Source organism: Rhinatrema bivittatum, chromosome 17, assembly GCF_901001135.1.
Source record: "Rhinatrema bivittatum chromosome 17, aRhiBiv1.1, whole genome shotgun sequence".
In the NCBI taxonomy this organism is placed as follows: domain Eukaryota; kingdom Metazoa; phylum Chordata; class Amphibia; order Gymnophiona; family Rhinatrematidae; genus Rhinatrema; species Rhinatrema bivittatum.
In genome coordinates, this window is record NC_042631.1 from 20,714,930 (window position 1) to 20,729,940 (window position 15,011).

General features: G+C 41.7%; 1 protein-coding gene across 3 annotated transcripts in view; it reads left to right on the forward strand.

The window, feature by feature from the left end:
- The window catches only part of RNF141 (ring finger protein 141), a 40,429-nt gene that overhangs the window by 3,608 nt on the left and 21,810 nt on the right, over positions 1-15,011 (forward strand). The window contains exons 1-4 of one of the 3 annotated variants that reach the window (XM_029582668.1): positions 1,310-1,478; positions 3,444-3,651; positions 8,029-8,137; positions 10,017-10,198. In XM_029582668.1, coding sequence (XP_029438528.1) covers positions 3,509-3,651; positions 8,029-8,137; positions 10,017-10,198 — 434 coding nt within the window. In that variant the 5' untranslated portion in view covers positions 1,310-1,478; positions 3,444-3,508. Of the gene's footprint in view, positions 1-1,309; positions 1,479-3,443; positions 3,652-8,028; positions 8,138-10,016; positions 10,199-15,011 lie in introns of those variants that run through there. The other 2 variants (XM_029582667.1, XM_029582669.1) reach the window with 2 other exon arrangements.

Consider the following 15,011-nt stretch of genomic DNA (forward strand, 5'->3'; position numbering starts at 1 on the left):
GTCCCTGAAAAAAAATTGTCCACAGCAAAATCAACAGCTCCCCACCCTCCCACCAAAAAAAGAACACAAGTTGAAAAATTCTTACATGCTTTAAAAAGTCTGAACATCTTTGAAGAGTATGCTTTGGGGATGGAAAAAGAAGTACCCAGATCTTCTGAAGAAGGAGCTTATGGGACCACAAAAGCTAATGTTCAATAATAATAGGAATGTCATATTTTTTATGTCAGGGGGTCACCAAAGCATCCCATACTGTTGACTTCAGTTTCTTCACTGATACTGAGGATGAGGTCATAGAGAGAAGTGTAATAGTGTGTCTGATACTCCCAAGTGGGAGATGTCTTTCTACTGTGAGTGATTTAACAAGACTCAAGAGCTTTTTGGCGCTGGATTCTTGCTGGGGTCTCTCTTTCCAAAAGAGAGGTCCTGCCTGTTTGTCTCCTGTCCTGGCAGGGTGGCTGGTCGATCCAAGGGGTTCCCAGGCCTTTGGGAGCAGGGAGTTTTCTCTTGGGGTCCACAAGTGGATTCCTGGCATCTTCCAAGGAATCAGAGAACAAATCTCAAAGAAGAAAGCAGTTAGTCCCATACTCCTCATCTGTCGGTCAGATTTCTTTATTTTTTTGGATAAAAGGATTGTAATTGTAGGGAGTCAGAGGGAAGACTGCTTAAAAGTCCCATAGAGCTGCTGCTTAAAGAAAATCATCAGCTTCGGAGTTTCTGAAATGTACCAGCAGGAGCTCCAGTTTTCTGCTAGTAAGGAGTCTGCATGCAGTTTGCAGGTACCGTTGGAGGCCCCTTATGAGTACACATTTGCCAGTGTCCGTATCTGAACTTCACCTTATAGAACTTTGACATGAGCTATTCAAAAATGTACCCTTTGTGATTTTACATCGGCAAGCAAGTTTTCAGTATAGACTTTTCCTTCTCCTCCTGTCCTGTCCGGAGTAGGCACCCTATGCGCCCGTCCTCCGGTGCCTCCTTGCTCCATCGATCCCCAGAACACCGTTAGCGGGGGGGGCTACGTTTAATAGATAGAAAATGGAACAAAAAAAGCGAATTTGTGGCAAAGACAGGTCACTATCTTACCCTTTTCCTTCCGGCAGAGGAAGCGAACGTTAGTAGCTCTCCAAACGCCAAAAGTCCTTCTCCCCTCTATAACGCCCCCACGGTCCCCACCTCCAGGCACTTTTGGCGCGGTGGACGAAGGCGCCTCGATTGACATCCGGTCGCCCAGCAACCGGCCACCACATTCCCACGCCTACGTCACTGGCCGGCGACGGCGCTCGGGTGACGTCAATGCCGTGGGACCTGGAGCGCCAGGGAGCCCCCAGTCGGACTGGGTGGCGGTTTGGGGCGGCCAGGTGTTGCTTTCGGCGGCGGTTTTGTCGTGCGTGGCCGTGGGCGCTAAAGCGCGGGAGGTGAACGGCGGGAGCCATGCCGCGGTGCGGGGCTGTGAGTAGCAGAGCTGCGGCCGGCACTCGGTGAGTCACGGTTTTCCTTCTCTCGGGCCGGGCCTGCGGCGCATCCTGGCCGCGAAATGAAAGAAATGTGGCCGCTGACGCGAATGTCCGTCCGGTGTATACGCAAGGGCATCTTTTCTGCTCAGTATGAACTCCAATAATAATAATAATAGCAACGAAAGGAGGAAAGCCTAGCGGAAATCCGCCCATTTATGGGAATCGTATGCAGCTGTAAGGGAGCGGCTTCGTTCTTCTAAAGAAACAATTGTAGAGCCGCTTACTTTTAGTATCGAAACAAAGCTTTGCATTGCTTTCCCTACCCATTATCGGAAATGTGTTGTCCTGTAACTGGGAATGCTGCTGTTTGTCTCCTCGCAATCACATCACACCCCACCCTTTTATTTTATGGCTTTGAAAACAAACACTTCCTTTACAGTGCAACCTGTTAGTTAGTTAGTTATTTATTTATTTATTTATTTATTTAACATTTTTTATATACCGAAATTCTAGCAACAATGTTGCTAATCATTTCGGTTTACATATAACATTGGAGTGACTTAACATGCAAGTCTTACATGGAACAGGAAAATGAACTTGGAGAAAATTGAATAAATACTAATAACAAATAACATTAAAACAACAGTAGTAATAGACATGTTATATACAGGCGATTTAAAAGAATCAGTATGAATAAGATATCTGCAAAATAGACTAGATGGATTGGAAAATTAATTCTTTAGTTGTTGAGCTAAGAGGTATTATATGGCATAGACCTGGAGGAGGGATTTGTGGATATGCTCAATCGTAGGCTTGAGAGAAAAGCCAAGTTTGTAATGTTCTTGTGCTAATGCACATCATCTACAACTTGTTTATTGACCTTTTATGTTTATCGGAAAAAAAACTATAACACATGACTGAGAAGGTACACCGAAACATTTGGCTGTATCTAAAAAATAACGTTTTTTCATTCTGTGCTGCTGATGTGAACTCATTATTGATTAAGGTCTTTTGAATAATTGCTGCAGAGAGCACTGTGAAAGTAAGGATGGATATCCAAATGATATCGTTTATTTTGGCATATAGTACTGCATGTACATCCAGAGAGGAAGCACGTCATTGTTGAAAACTGTGTTTATCCAAATAAACATGGTTGCAAAACATTACAATGAAACTTGTATTTGCTGTTAAGGATTATTGAGATCTCTCCTTGCAGATCTTTTTATCACCAGTGTAATACTTTTAACTTATGCCAACACGTTTCATTGATTTGCAAGGCTATGTATGCATTGTACATAGCAAAACATTACCCAATAATCAATATGTAGATCTATTAAGTAAATAGCTTTATTTGTTGTACTTCACCACATGAAACCACATTTCAATTCTTACTAAAGTGAGGCCTCTCCCTCAGCTATCAGTCATAACAAGCTTGATGGTCTACAGCTCTTCCCATCCCCCCCCCCCATGTCCCCCAGTCTGTAAAAAAGTTCCTTATAGGGACAAAATATGAAGGAAATATTGACTGAACAAGGTTGTAATCATAGATCATCTTCTAGTGCAGTTACAGTAGATAGTTACCATAGCAGTTAGCATTTATTAACATTTCTTATTCACACCCATCACAAATAGTAGATAATTGCCATCTTGCTATATAATGCATAGTTGTAACAGAATTGTATAATTAACCAGAAAACATTGTGAAGGATGAATAATGAAATTATTCACTTTTTTCCTATTCTGAGCAGTGTATTTTTGGTTTTATAAATGCCACTCAGGAGCAGCCTACATATTGTAATTTAGCATTATAGTGGAACAGAAAGGAAGTGGCATGAATTCTTATGCAGTACTGTAAAACACAACCACATAGAAAAATGGCAGATGTCCATGAAGTCCACTACTATAGTTGGGTTTTTTTTTTTCCTGTGGCTGGCTGGGGCTTCAGTCTTGTCAGATTGATTTCTACATTAACATTGTTTTGCTTAACAGAAACTACACAAATGAATGAAACTGAATTTCTCTTTGGACACTGATCTGGATCTTTGTTTTAAACGATGGGACAACAGATTTCAAACCAGACGCATACTGCAATAAACAGACTGCCAGAGAAGGTGGCAAAGCATGTCTCTTTGGTTCGTGACAGTGGCTTCCTTACTTATGAGGAGTTTCTGGGCAGAGTAGCTGAACTTAATGACGTGTAAGATTTAAATTGTTTTCCTTTTCTCCCATTGTCTGCAAGAAAGAGCATGTAGTTTGCCAAAATGTCATTCGTACCCTTCTCCCAGCAGGCCTCTAATAATAATGTGTCATGGAGTTTGAGTCAAGGGAAAGCATTGAATAATTAAAATAGGAGCAGGAGTGAGTTTTACACCTGGGTGTACTGAATTTTATCAACTAATTTCAAAATTGTCTAAAGGTAAAAGTGCTAAAATGCACTTGTGGTTTAACAAGTTGCAGCATGTACAGTTAACTCTGTTCCATGGAGTTGGCCCATTTTGGACAAATCTGTTTAATCTCGTTTCCCAAAGCCCTCAGAACTTAGGGCACACCTTCAAATGAATACTTGTATTGAGAAAGTGCTCTCAGATGGAAAATTTGGGTCTTTTACACTTTGCTTAAGCACCCTATATTTATTTATTTATTTAAAGGCTTTTATATACCGGAGTTTATGTACTAGTACATACCACTTCGGTTTACACAGAACCAATATTGGAAAATTACATCAAACAAGTGGGTATAAAATAACAAGGCTAACTTTGTAGGAACTTAGAACTTGAGGTAAAGGAGAGAACAGGACCAAGTGGTAACAGATCAATGTAAATAGCTAAATAACAAATACAAATTCTTACAATGAATACAAATGCTTACAGATTACAGTCTTATGAATATGCAGGATATGGGGTCATTCCATATAAAGTGGACGAGGGGGTCCATACTCAACCTCCTGCAAAATCAAACAAAATTTGGCACGGATGTTCTCTAGGGTCTCAAGCAAAACCACACTACATCTTTCACCTGGATCTCTATTGGTTGAAGAGCTAGAGGCAGCTGACCGGGAGATCACCTCTGAGTACCATGGCCATTTTGTCCAGGTGCTGCAGCCCAACACCACCTCTCAGGGGCTTGGGATTTTGTGGATGAATACAACCCCTGGTGATAAGTTCCAGTGCACAGTTTGGAACATAACATGAGCTTGCCTCCCTTATTATGGGCCAGGAAAGTATGTGAAAAAGTTTACAATATAAGGCCAACTTTGACTCCTCATTACTCCTGACCTATACTTTGATTCAGGCCCTGACTGGACCAGTAGTCCTGGCCCAAGGCATATATGTATAACATTTGCACTAAGAGGCTTTACAGGCAGCTGGAAGCAAAGATATAATTACATAAAGACACACTATCACTTTTTATGCAAATTGTTTCCAATTTTCAGGTGCAGATATCGCTACTGTGTAGTTTTTAAATCTTTTCTTTTTTTATGCCATTTGAAAGACCTTGTTTGTTTTTGGGGGGTTTTTTTTTTTTACAAAAGTCACCCTGTTTCATTTTGGACCTATCTTGCTTTGGGCAGAATTAAGGCCCTCAACAATATGCATTATTTGCATTCATGGGCGCGCTATGTTAAAAAGAAGCATCTTTGGTGCCCTGCTGTGTAACACGCAAATGAGCTAGAGATGTGAAATTTTATTGTACTTACCCTGCTTGTAGCTTATGACACATCTTGCTTTGACATACTTTTTTATAAAAGACCCCACAAAATGGGCATTTTATTGTGCTGTGTTATTTACTGCATGCAAGCCTGAACATGCAAAAGTATCACCTTCACAAGGAACTGTGGTAATGTCATGTTAGCAGTGTGTTGTGGCAGAGATTTTGGGAACATGCCCTGGCCTGTGACACAATTGTGCTCTTTGTGGTATAATGACTGCCTTGACAGAGAAGTCCTGCCCATCTTGATGTTTTATGTATCTTGATGAAACTATCGAAAATCATTCCTTTATTGTTCAGGATGCAGTGCAAGGATTTCACTGGAAAATAGTTAGGCAACACTCCACCCTTTTGTTTACTATTGCACCCCTGATGTCCAGTGTCTCTGTATATGCATGATCAGTGACTGCTTGCGCCACGACACAATAACTGTGCTTAAGTTTTTGAGAATCCTCCTTGAGCATTTGAAGGGTGTTTTACCTGTTTTGGAGCATGTTCACTGTTTTAATAATGACTGCTGCTCAATACAAAAACTTTAAAAATTTCATTAATCTTTGCAGTCATAGTAACGACTTTCATGTTACAGCTGAATGGAACTTTTTTGGCACCAGCCATGGAAAAATCACCCTGTGATGCGATTGGAGGAATCACAAAACATTTAGCTGCTCGTGCTAGTCTACTACACCCCCTCAATAACTAAATTTTGACACCAAAGGATCTATTTGACTTTTGTGATGAAGTGTCCTTAGTATCAAATTTTTCTTTGTCCCAAAGGAGGATATTGCAGCAATCAGACCTGTTCAGGAGGAGAGACTTAGCACAGGTCATACAGTTGCTGCCACAAGGGAAAATCATCAATTCAAGCCCACTGATGCAACTAAAATTTGCCTTAGCAAAATTTCGAATGACGTCACCTCATTCATTGCAAGTGTTCTAGAATAGGAATATTTTCCTGCCCTTAAGTTTCCAGCTTCCAACCTGGTCAGTATTTAGCTTGCATCTCTGGTAATTCCTGGTGGATTGGCCATATTTGTGAAGTCTCAGTTGAGGAACATGATGTCTTGGTCAACTTCTTGCACCCCCAAACTCCTGCCAGGTCATTTTACTGGCTGCCCTGTAGAGACACCTGTTGGGTTTCAGAAGGGCCTATTATTGCTACCCTTGATGCACCCATAACTTCATCAGGCAGGCAGTACATTTATTCACAAGCCACTTTGTCATGCATTGCTGGGACATTCAAAAGTATGTGCAAGGAAGGAAAAAAGACTCAATTTTTTTGAAATCTGCATTTTAATTAATTCTTGTATATAGTGTCTTGCCTTTTCTTGTTTTGTGCTTCAATAAAAGCTTGGAAACTTCTGGCTGGTACCTTGTCTGGCATGGCCCCTAGGTGATTGGGTTGTCAATTTTGCTGAATTGGCAGTGGCTCAGTCACCACTGACCAGTGCAAGGTAACTAATCAGCATCAAAGTTTTGCATTGACTAGACATATTTTCATAAATTAGTCAAACAAATATGTTAAAAGCTAAAAGTATGGTAAGCACAGTGAACTGAGCTGCATTGTAAAATTTGTCATCGCTAGCTCATTTGCATGTTTCACAGTTGGGTGCCAATGATGGCTCTTTTTAATATATGGCATTCACGCATGCAAATGCTGCTTGCCTTTGGAACTGTAATTCTGACCAAAGCAAGGCTGAGTCCAAGACGAAACAGGGTGACTTTAGTAGCAAAACTGTGCTCTTTCAAATGACTTTAAAAAGAAAAAACTCAAAAACCACACACAGATATTTGCACCCAAAAATGGCACAACTTTGCATAAAAAGGTGTCCATGTCTTTATGTAACTATATCTCTGCTTCCAGTTGGCTCCAAAGCCTCCTAGTGAAAATCCCAGATGTACATCATGGGCCATGACAACTGGTCCAGTTATGGCCTGAATCGAAGTATACTTCAGGAGCAATGAGGAATCAAAGTAGGCCTTATATTTCTTTTGTAAAATGTTTCATGTACTTTGCTGGCCCTTAAAAAGGGTGGCAAGCTCATGTTAGTTAGGTTCCAAACTTTGCATAGAAACTTAGCACCAAAGGTTGTAATAATCCACAAAATTTCAGGCCCCTTACAGGGATTGGCTGCAGTGCCCGGACAAAGTGGCTGTTTTGTATTGTGCGAGCACAGCACTTTGAGTGACTTTCAATCAGTTGCCTCGAGCTCTTGAACCAATAGAGATCCAGCTGAAAAATTTTTACATAGTTTTGTTTGAGGCTCTAGCGAACATTCACACAAAATATTATTCAATTTGAAGGCGGTCGAGCATGGATGATTTTCTAAATTGGTCCACATGGCATGGAATGTCCCCATGTATACCTTGAAGGTGGCCTGTACAAACCAAAAATATGTAAATTAACCTTCTTAATTGACCAAATTCATGCAAACATCTCATGCATATTCATTGTGACTGTCCTGCAGCCCAGACTTGCTCAGGGGCCTCAAAGTGGGAGCCACCTCTGCAGAGCAGTAAGATGTGATGACCAGCAGACAGCTAGTGCCTTTATCTTTTATGATATTATTCATTTCTATTGTGAATTCAAAGTACAATTCTTTTAGATGGTGTCAATAAGATACATTTCATTTAAAAAATGATAAAAGGCTGACCCAAGGCGCATGGTGCTGTCCATGCAGGATCCATCTTGTTAACATTCTTATTAGAACAAGTTCTGATTTGTTCCATGTAAACTGCCACACGGCAGTAGTTATTACCATTTAACTGTGAACGGAGTGATTTGTATTGTATACAGGAACTCCCGGTATATAAAATCCATAAATAAATAAACATTTGTCAGCGGTACAACTTTTTCCTTTTGTTGCAGAACTGCAAAATTGGCTTCTGGTCAGGACAAACATCTCCTGTTTGAGGTGCAGCCAGGGTCTGACGCTTCAGCTCTTTGGAAGGTGGTGGTCAGAGTGGTCTGTACTAAGGTGGGTTGAACTTAAGACTTTTAAACAAATCTTAGCATTTTATTTTTAAAAAGTAGTTTGGTTTAACATTTTAGGGAATATTATTTGAAAAGTAAATTAATACTGCCAGTTCCTCTTGGTTGAAAATAAAGGTGGGCTGTCCAGCGTTTTGAATGTCCCCCTTTTTTGTATCGTCACCATTTTATTTTTTCCATGCTTTTCCAATAAACAAATTCAAAACATGTTCCAACATGTTATGTGCAACATCAAGAACCATCTACATTTTAAAACATATTTGGAGGTAATCTCTGAAATAAGGCATAAGTAGTAGCAGCAGCAGCACAGGAGTTAAAAACAAAAAACACATGAGTATCCTGTATTTAGAGTGAGTAGGAGAAATGTCTGAACTAAGGGACAATAGGTAACAGTAAAGGAAAAAAGGATGCAGGGATTTATTATTTAAATTGACAAGAACCAGTTTTGCTAATAGATACTCGAAGTGAGTTGTAGCGGTTTTTGTACATTTCCAAAGTGGTCTTCTAGGAACCAGAGAGTGCATCCTTCATCAGTGGGTTCTCTATCAGGCCATGATGCAACCACACCTAAAGTACTGTGTGCAATTCTGGTCCCTGGTAGAACTAGGAAAGGCACAAAGAAGAGCAACGAAAATGATAAAGGGGCTGGAAGGTTATCCCTGTAAGGAAAAGCTGAAGAGAGCTATAAAACCATGAGTGAACGGGTAAATGCAAATCAGTTGTTTACTCTTTCAAAAATAAAAAGACTAGGGAACACTCCATTAAGTTACTAAGTAGCAGAGAAAATGTTTTCACTCAGCGCACAGTTTAAGCCCTGGCGTTCATTGCCATAGAATGCAGAAAAGGCAGTTAATGTAGCTGGATTTAAGAAAAAAAGGTCTGGACAAGTTCCTGGAGGTAACTAGGAAAGCCACTGCTTATCCCTGGGTGTAAGCAACAAGGAATCTATCTACTATTTGGGATCCTGCCAGGGAGTTATGACCTGGATGGTGGTTCTTATGTTTCTGTTTCTAGACTGAAAGCCATGTTGAAGAGCCAGGTTTGGAGTAGTTTTCTGAAGACCAGCAGGTTAGGTGCTAGCCTGACGTTTAGTGATGTGGACTTAGATAGGGTAGGGACTGATCCTGAGTCTGTTTTCTTTCTAGTACTCGTGACGTGCACGTCCATGGGAGTTTAAAAGCTTCTGCATATCTTTAACGTTTGGGCTTTTCATGTATCAGAGTCCTAACTGAGAGAGAAACCTTTTTATTTTTAGTGGAAAATAATGAAAATGTTAGTCCACCTTTCCAAACGATGCTCAAAGTAGCTTGGAGCATTATTAGAATTCAGGTACAATAAAATCCCTGCCCCAAAGAGCCTGCAGTCTGTGGGTACCCAAGACAATGGGAAATAGTGACTTCCCAGGGTCCCAAGGAGTATTAGTGGAGGAGGTGGGATTTGAACACGGGGCTCCATGCTGCTTAGCCCATGCCTCCTTACTACAGGTATGAGCATTTTATATTACAAAATATATATTTAGTTAAACAAGAAGTAAAATACTGAGAGGTGATTTAGAAAACTATTATTTAAAAATGTAGGTGTTTGCATTTTTTGCCAAAGTTTCTAGCTACAGAATTATTAAAGAACGTCTTAAATCATAATCTCACATTTCAATATCATGCTTATTTTCTAGTTTGATAAAATTGTCCCAGGCAGCAAGCACTGTAGTCGCTGGTCATTGCACAGTGGGAGGGTCTCAGAAAGCTCTTAAGGTGCCAGCCAGCCACTTCTGCGCATGCTATTGCTGTGCTTAAAAGGTGCCCATGTTTTCCAAGTTTGGAAAAGTAATCTGTCACCCTGGGTAAGTGTCCTTTTTCTGTTGTTAGATTAACAAGAGCACTGGAATTTTGGAGGCCTCCAGGATTATGAATCTGTATCAGTTTATCCAGCTTTATAAGGACATCACCAGCCAAGCAGCAGGAGTTCTTGCACAGGGCACTGCTGCCCCCGAGGGTGCTGAAAACCTGTCGTCCATGTCCTCTTGCCAAGCCAGCATCTGGATGGGGAGGTACTGCGTTTCGCTCTTCTCTGGGCTGGAGTGAAAATGTATGTCCTAGAAAGATAATAAATATGGCGATAATGGAAGTCTTAAGCACAGATAATGCTTTGCTGTTAGAGATGCGGGTACGTGCTGTGCACGTGCATTTGTGAGGTACTCCCAATCTTGCAGCAAAGGGCATATGTATGTGATCCAGCACGGGCTTGGATTGGACCTCACTAGAAATAGCAGCTGAAGCACTGCAGTGTATTGGCTGGAGCTGCTGAATGCACGTGAACCTGGCCTGAAGAATATCTTCTGAATCAGGACCCAGCAGGAAATGATATCAGCCATCATTGCAGAATCGTGGTGTCGTGTTTGTTTATGCAGACCCGAGTATGTTATTGTTCTCTTGAAACTTTCTTTCCCTTTTCTGTTAAGTTTTGGCATGGGGCAGTCCACACCTGCTGTCCTGGAAGCGGCATCAAGCTAATCCGAACTTTTAAGCTTTTTCATGACGTTCACGGCGAGGTTCATAAATGTTGACATCCTGTTTTTGAGAGGAAAGTAGCACAACAGGTTCAGCGCTTGTAGTACTCTTTGGAGAGAGTTTTATCAGTCTTGGTTGTCCTACGGAGGCTTGCATGTGTTGAATGGTGTCGGCAGATGTTTAGTCTGTGTAGTCTGAGCAGCAGCTCGACGTGAGACGGGACTGGAACCGTTCGGCGAAGCCCTTTGCAAAGAGCAGACCTGATCTAAGCAGCGATGCAGGGTGGAACATTTTCCCATGGAAACGTTTCCTTTGCTGAAATTCATTAATAAATTGAATGGGTGCCAGTGCAAAATCTGGAAGGCTTGGCAGTCTGACGTTTGTGCTCTTGTTTCAGTCAAACATTTACACTACATTGAAAGGGTCATTTTCAAAGGGACCCTCTGCGGGTAAAGTCTTGCTCTGCCCGCAGGTGGCCCTTTAGAAACTGCCTGACACCGCGATCCCCATGGGCACTTGCCCGCTGCCACACTGCATGCGTGCGCTGTTATGGGCCTGGGGGGAACCGCGTCCTGAAGGGGGAGGGGGGCATGGAGTCTGGGCGGGGTGCGCATACTTTGATGTTTAAAAGCATGCGTGGCCATTCTCTTGGCAGGACCATAGGCACCAAGTAGTGGGAGCAACGGTGGGCGCGTGGCTTTGCCGGGATGATGCTCAAAACGGACTTAAGCATGCAAATCCACCTGGAAAAGTTGGTGTAACTTATGCACATATGTGCCGGCTCATTAATGCGCAGGGTCACAGACTTACTCCCCTCAATGTCATTCTGATTGAAACTCAAGCTTATTTTGATGCACAAGATTATTCAGACTGTGGCATTACCTAATGAGAAAAAAAAAAGACTTTCTTTTTCAATTATTGCTTTCTTCTAAGTTTTCTAGTTTCATACAGCTTCCTTGCAACTTTAAATTATTTTTCTAGTTTTTTGTGGAAATCTACTGATGCAGTTATTGTAAAGTTCTTTAATAGTCCTAGAATAAAGTTTGTGCCTGTTGTAGTTTGATATTCAGGCCTGTGAGAGAGCAAAATACATTGGCCTGCCTGATCCACTTGTAAAACTTCAGGAATGAAAGAATTTCTGCAAAAAATTGCTGAAAGGATCAGATTGGATTTTCTCTCACTCCAGTACTTGTTCAACATTTGTGATGTAATTGTTTGTTTTGTTCAGGCGCTCACTTTCTGCTGCAGGCCTAAAGGAAAACGGTTTGCATCACGGATGTCTCTTCCTTTCCTCTTCGCTGCCCCCTCCTTTCCACCCTGGTCAGTTGGATTCAGGAGAGGCACTTTCTTCTCCCTCTCAGTTTCCTGTTTATCTTACAGCAGGAACACTCAGTTTTATGGTTTTGAGGATGCTGCCTTCAGCAGTCCTAATGTTTGTTTAAAAAAGAAAATCCATTCTAGTCTTCGGTGGCTGAGAAAATATTTTTTCTGCATTTTCTGAACCCAAGTGCTTTTTGGAAAGAGATGGTTTCAAGTGTTTTCTTAATATCATAAAGACATTTTAAAAAGGCTGGGTTTTTTTAAATGTCTTATATAAAGATAATTTTAACCTTCAGATGTTCTTTTCTTATTGTAGATTATCTTGTTTTTCTATAAAATAAAAAAAAATCACAATCTGTTGTTCACTTTAGGTTTTATTTTTAATTTATACGCCATCTTTCTAATCCCAAAGGGCATGCAAAGTGGCTTACAAGTCAAATATAACATTTTCATAAGCAATGTCCACATGGTTGAAATGTTAAATTGTGAAGTCCATGATTGCCATTATAACAGTCTAAGTAGATTAGTGGTTCTCAAACTTTTTTCTGTCGGGACACACCTGACAGATGGTTCTCACATGTGTGACACACTGAACACATGATCGTCACGGGGCTAGATGTGAACACATACTCTGTATCTACAGGAACCACCCTGACCCCTCAAGAATGGGTGCAGAACAAAACTAGGACATTCCCTGTTCAATTTACCATACAAAAAAGCTTATTCTGGTGTCATCTCAGTAACAGCAGCCCTCTTTATGAAAAAACAATCATTTACCACCAAAACATGTCCTATTGAGAAAGCACAACAAATAGTATTGATGCAAATGCCTACACACTAGTAAAATACCTCACCTCTGTCACACACACAGAATCGGCCTTCACCGCAAATTACAAATATAGAGACAGAAACTGGAATAGAAATCAAAAAAAGCCACTCCGCATGCAGTACAAAACTGGAGAAATGGAAACAGAAATATAGCACCTAACATAGTCCCAGGATCTGCAATAATGCACACAAACTAATGAGCGAAAAGTTACACCTGCATTATGGAACTCATTCAAACAGTAACAACCCAACCTATGAAAAGGCAACATTACAAATATTTAACCAGGCCCTTAATACCAATACACCTCCTATTAAGAAAACAGAAGAAGCCAAGATCCCTACACAGAAACTACAAGCTTGCAGAATACCCTTACCTGGGTCACACACGCAGAACACAGATAGACCCTGACCAAATACAGAATAAAGTGACCATCAGCAATGTTTTTGTTTTTCCATTGTTGCACTGCGTGTACACATTTTGGCTCCTTGCTGTTTCCAGTTCAGTTTTTGTCTCCATTTCTATTTATAAATTTCTCAAGTAATACACAATAATAATTCTAAAACTAGAATAATAAATATAATAAATGTTTCAAAACAACTGATAAATAGAATAACATCCAATCAGTAAAAACTTACAACATTTTTTAAAATTCTCTAACACCAATAAAATATTTCAAACAGCAGAGACATCACATAATACCTGAATGTAATCTGCTTTGAAGTGCCAAAAAAGTGTGAAAACCAAAATATAAAAATCTAAAAAAAAAAATACCACCCAATAATTAACATGGCAGTCAATCAAGGAAGACAAACTTAAAAAGCCACCTTTTACTTATCCTCTCCAGCAACTCTCTTACTCCTTTCCCTTGTAGGCCAATGGCACACACCAGAAGCAGCAGTGGCTGCTGAAGCTCACAGTCCTCTTCCTTAGGGGCCCATGACTAGTCTGTCTGTCTCTCTCACACTTTGTCTTTCACACACCAGTCACCTTTCTCTCCCACACACACAAGTCACCTCCTTGACCAGTCTCTTTCTCTCTCACACACACACACCAGTCACTTCCCTGACCAGCCTCTTGCTCTCACACATGCTTTCTCTCTCTTACTTACACACACAGTCACAATCATACACATTCTCTCACACACACACACCAGTCACTTCCCTGACCAGCCTCTTGCTCTCACCACACACACCGGTCATTTCCCTGACCAGTCTCTTGCTCTCACACATGCTTTCTCTCTCTTACTTACACACACAGTCACAATCATACACCTTCTCTCACACACGCACACCATTCACTTCCCTGACCAGTCTCTTGCTCTCACACATGCTTTCTCTCTCTTACTTACACACACAGTCACAATCATACACATTCTCTCACACACACACACACACACACCAGTCACTTCCCTGACCAGCCTCTTGCTCTCACCACACACACCGGTCATTTCCCTGACCAGTCTCTTGCTCTCACACATGCTTTCTCTCTCTTACTTACACACACAGTCACAATCATACACATTCTCTCACACACACACACCAGTCACTTCCCTGACCAGCCTCTTGCTCTCACACATGCTTTCTCTCTCTTACTTACACACACAGTCACAATCCTACACATTCTCTCACTCACACACACACCATTCACTTCCCTGACCAGTCTCTTGCTCTCACCACACACACCGGTCATTTCCCTGACCAGTCTCTTGCTCTCACACATGCTTTCTCTCTCTTACTTACACACACAGTCACAATCATACACATTCTCTCACACACTTACACATTCTGACCCACTCTCTCACCCCGACCCCCAGCACGAGGCAGCTGGTATGCCGCTATTACAGCAGAGTCCTGACAAGCTGGGGACTGCAGCAGGAGCGACGGCCCCGCAGCGGTAAGAAGGCAGCACTCGGCTGTTTGCCTGTGCTGCTGGCGGTGCAGAGCAGTCAGCTGAGAATGTGGCCGCGGGGATTTCCTGCTCTGCGCGGCTGTTTGGGGAAATCCCTCGATCGGCTGCCCCGGGTCTGCGGCGGTGAAGGACTGATTCAGAAAGGAGGCTTACGTTGCACTCCCAAGCATTATTTCCAGCAGAAGAGAAGCAACTGCAAATGTCTACAGGCATTTCCCCCCCCCCCCCCCCCCCCCAGGGGGCTTGCACTTCCCCCTTTGACAACTGGTGCAAAGCTCGCAGGTATAAGTAACCGC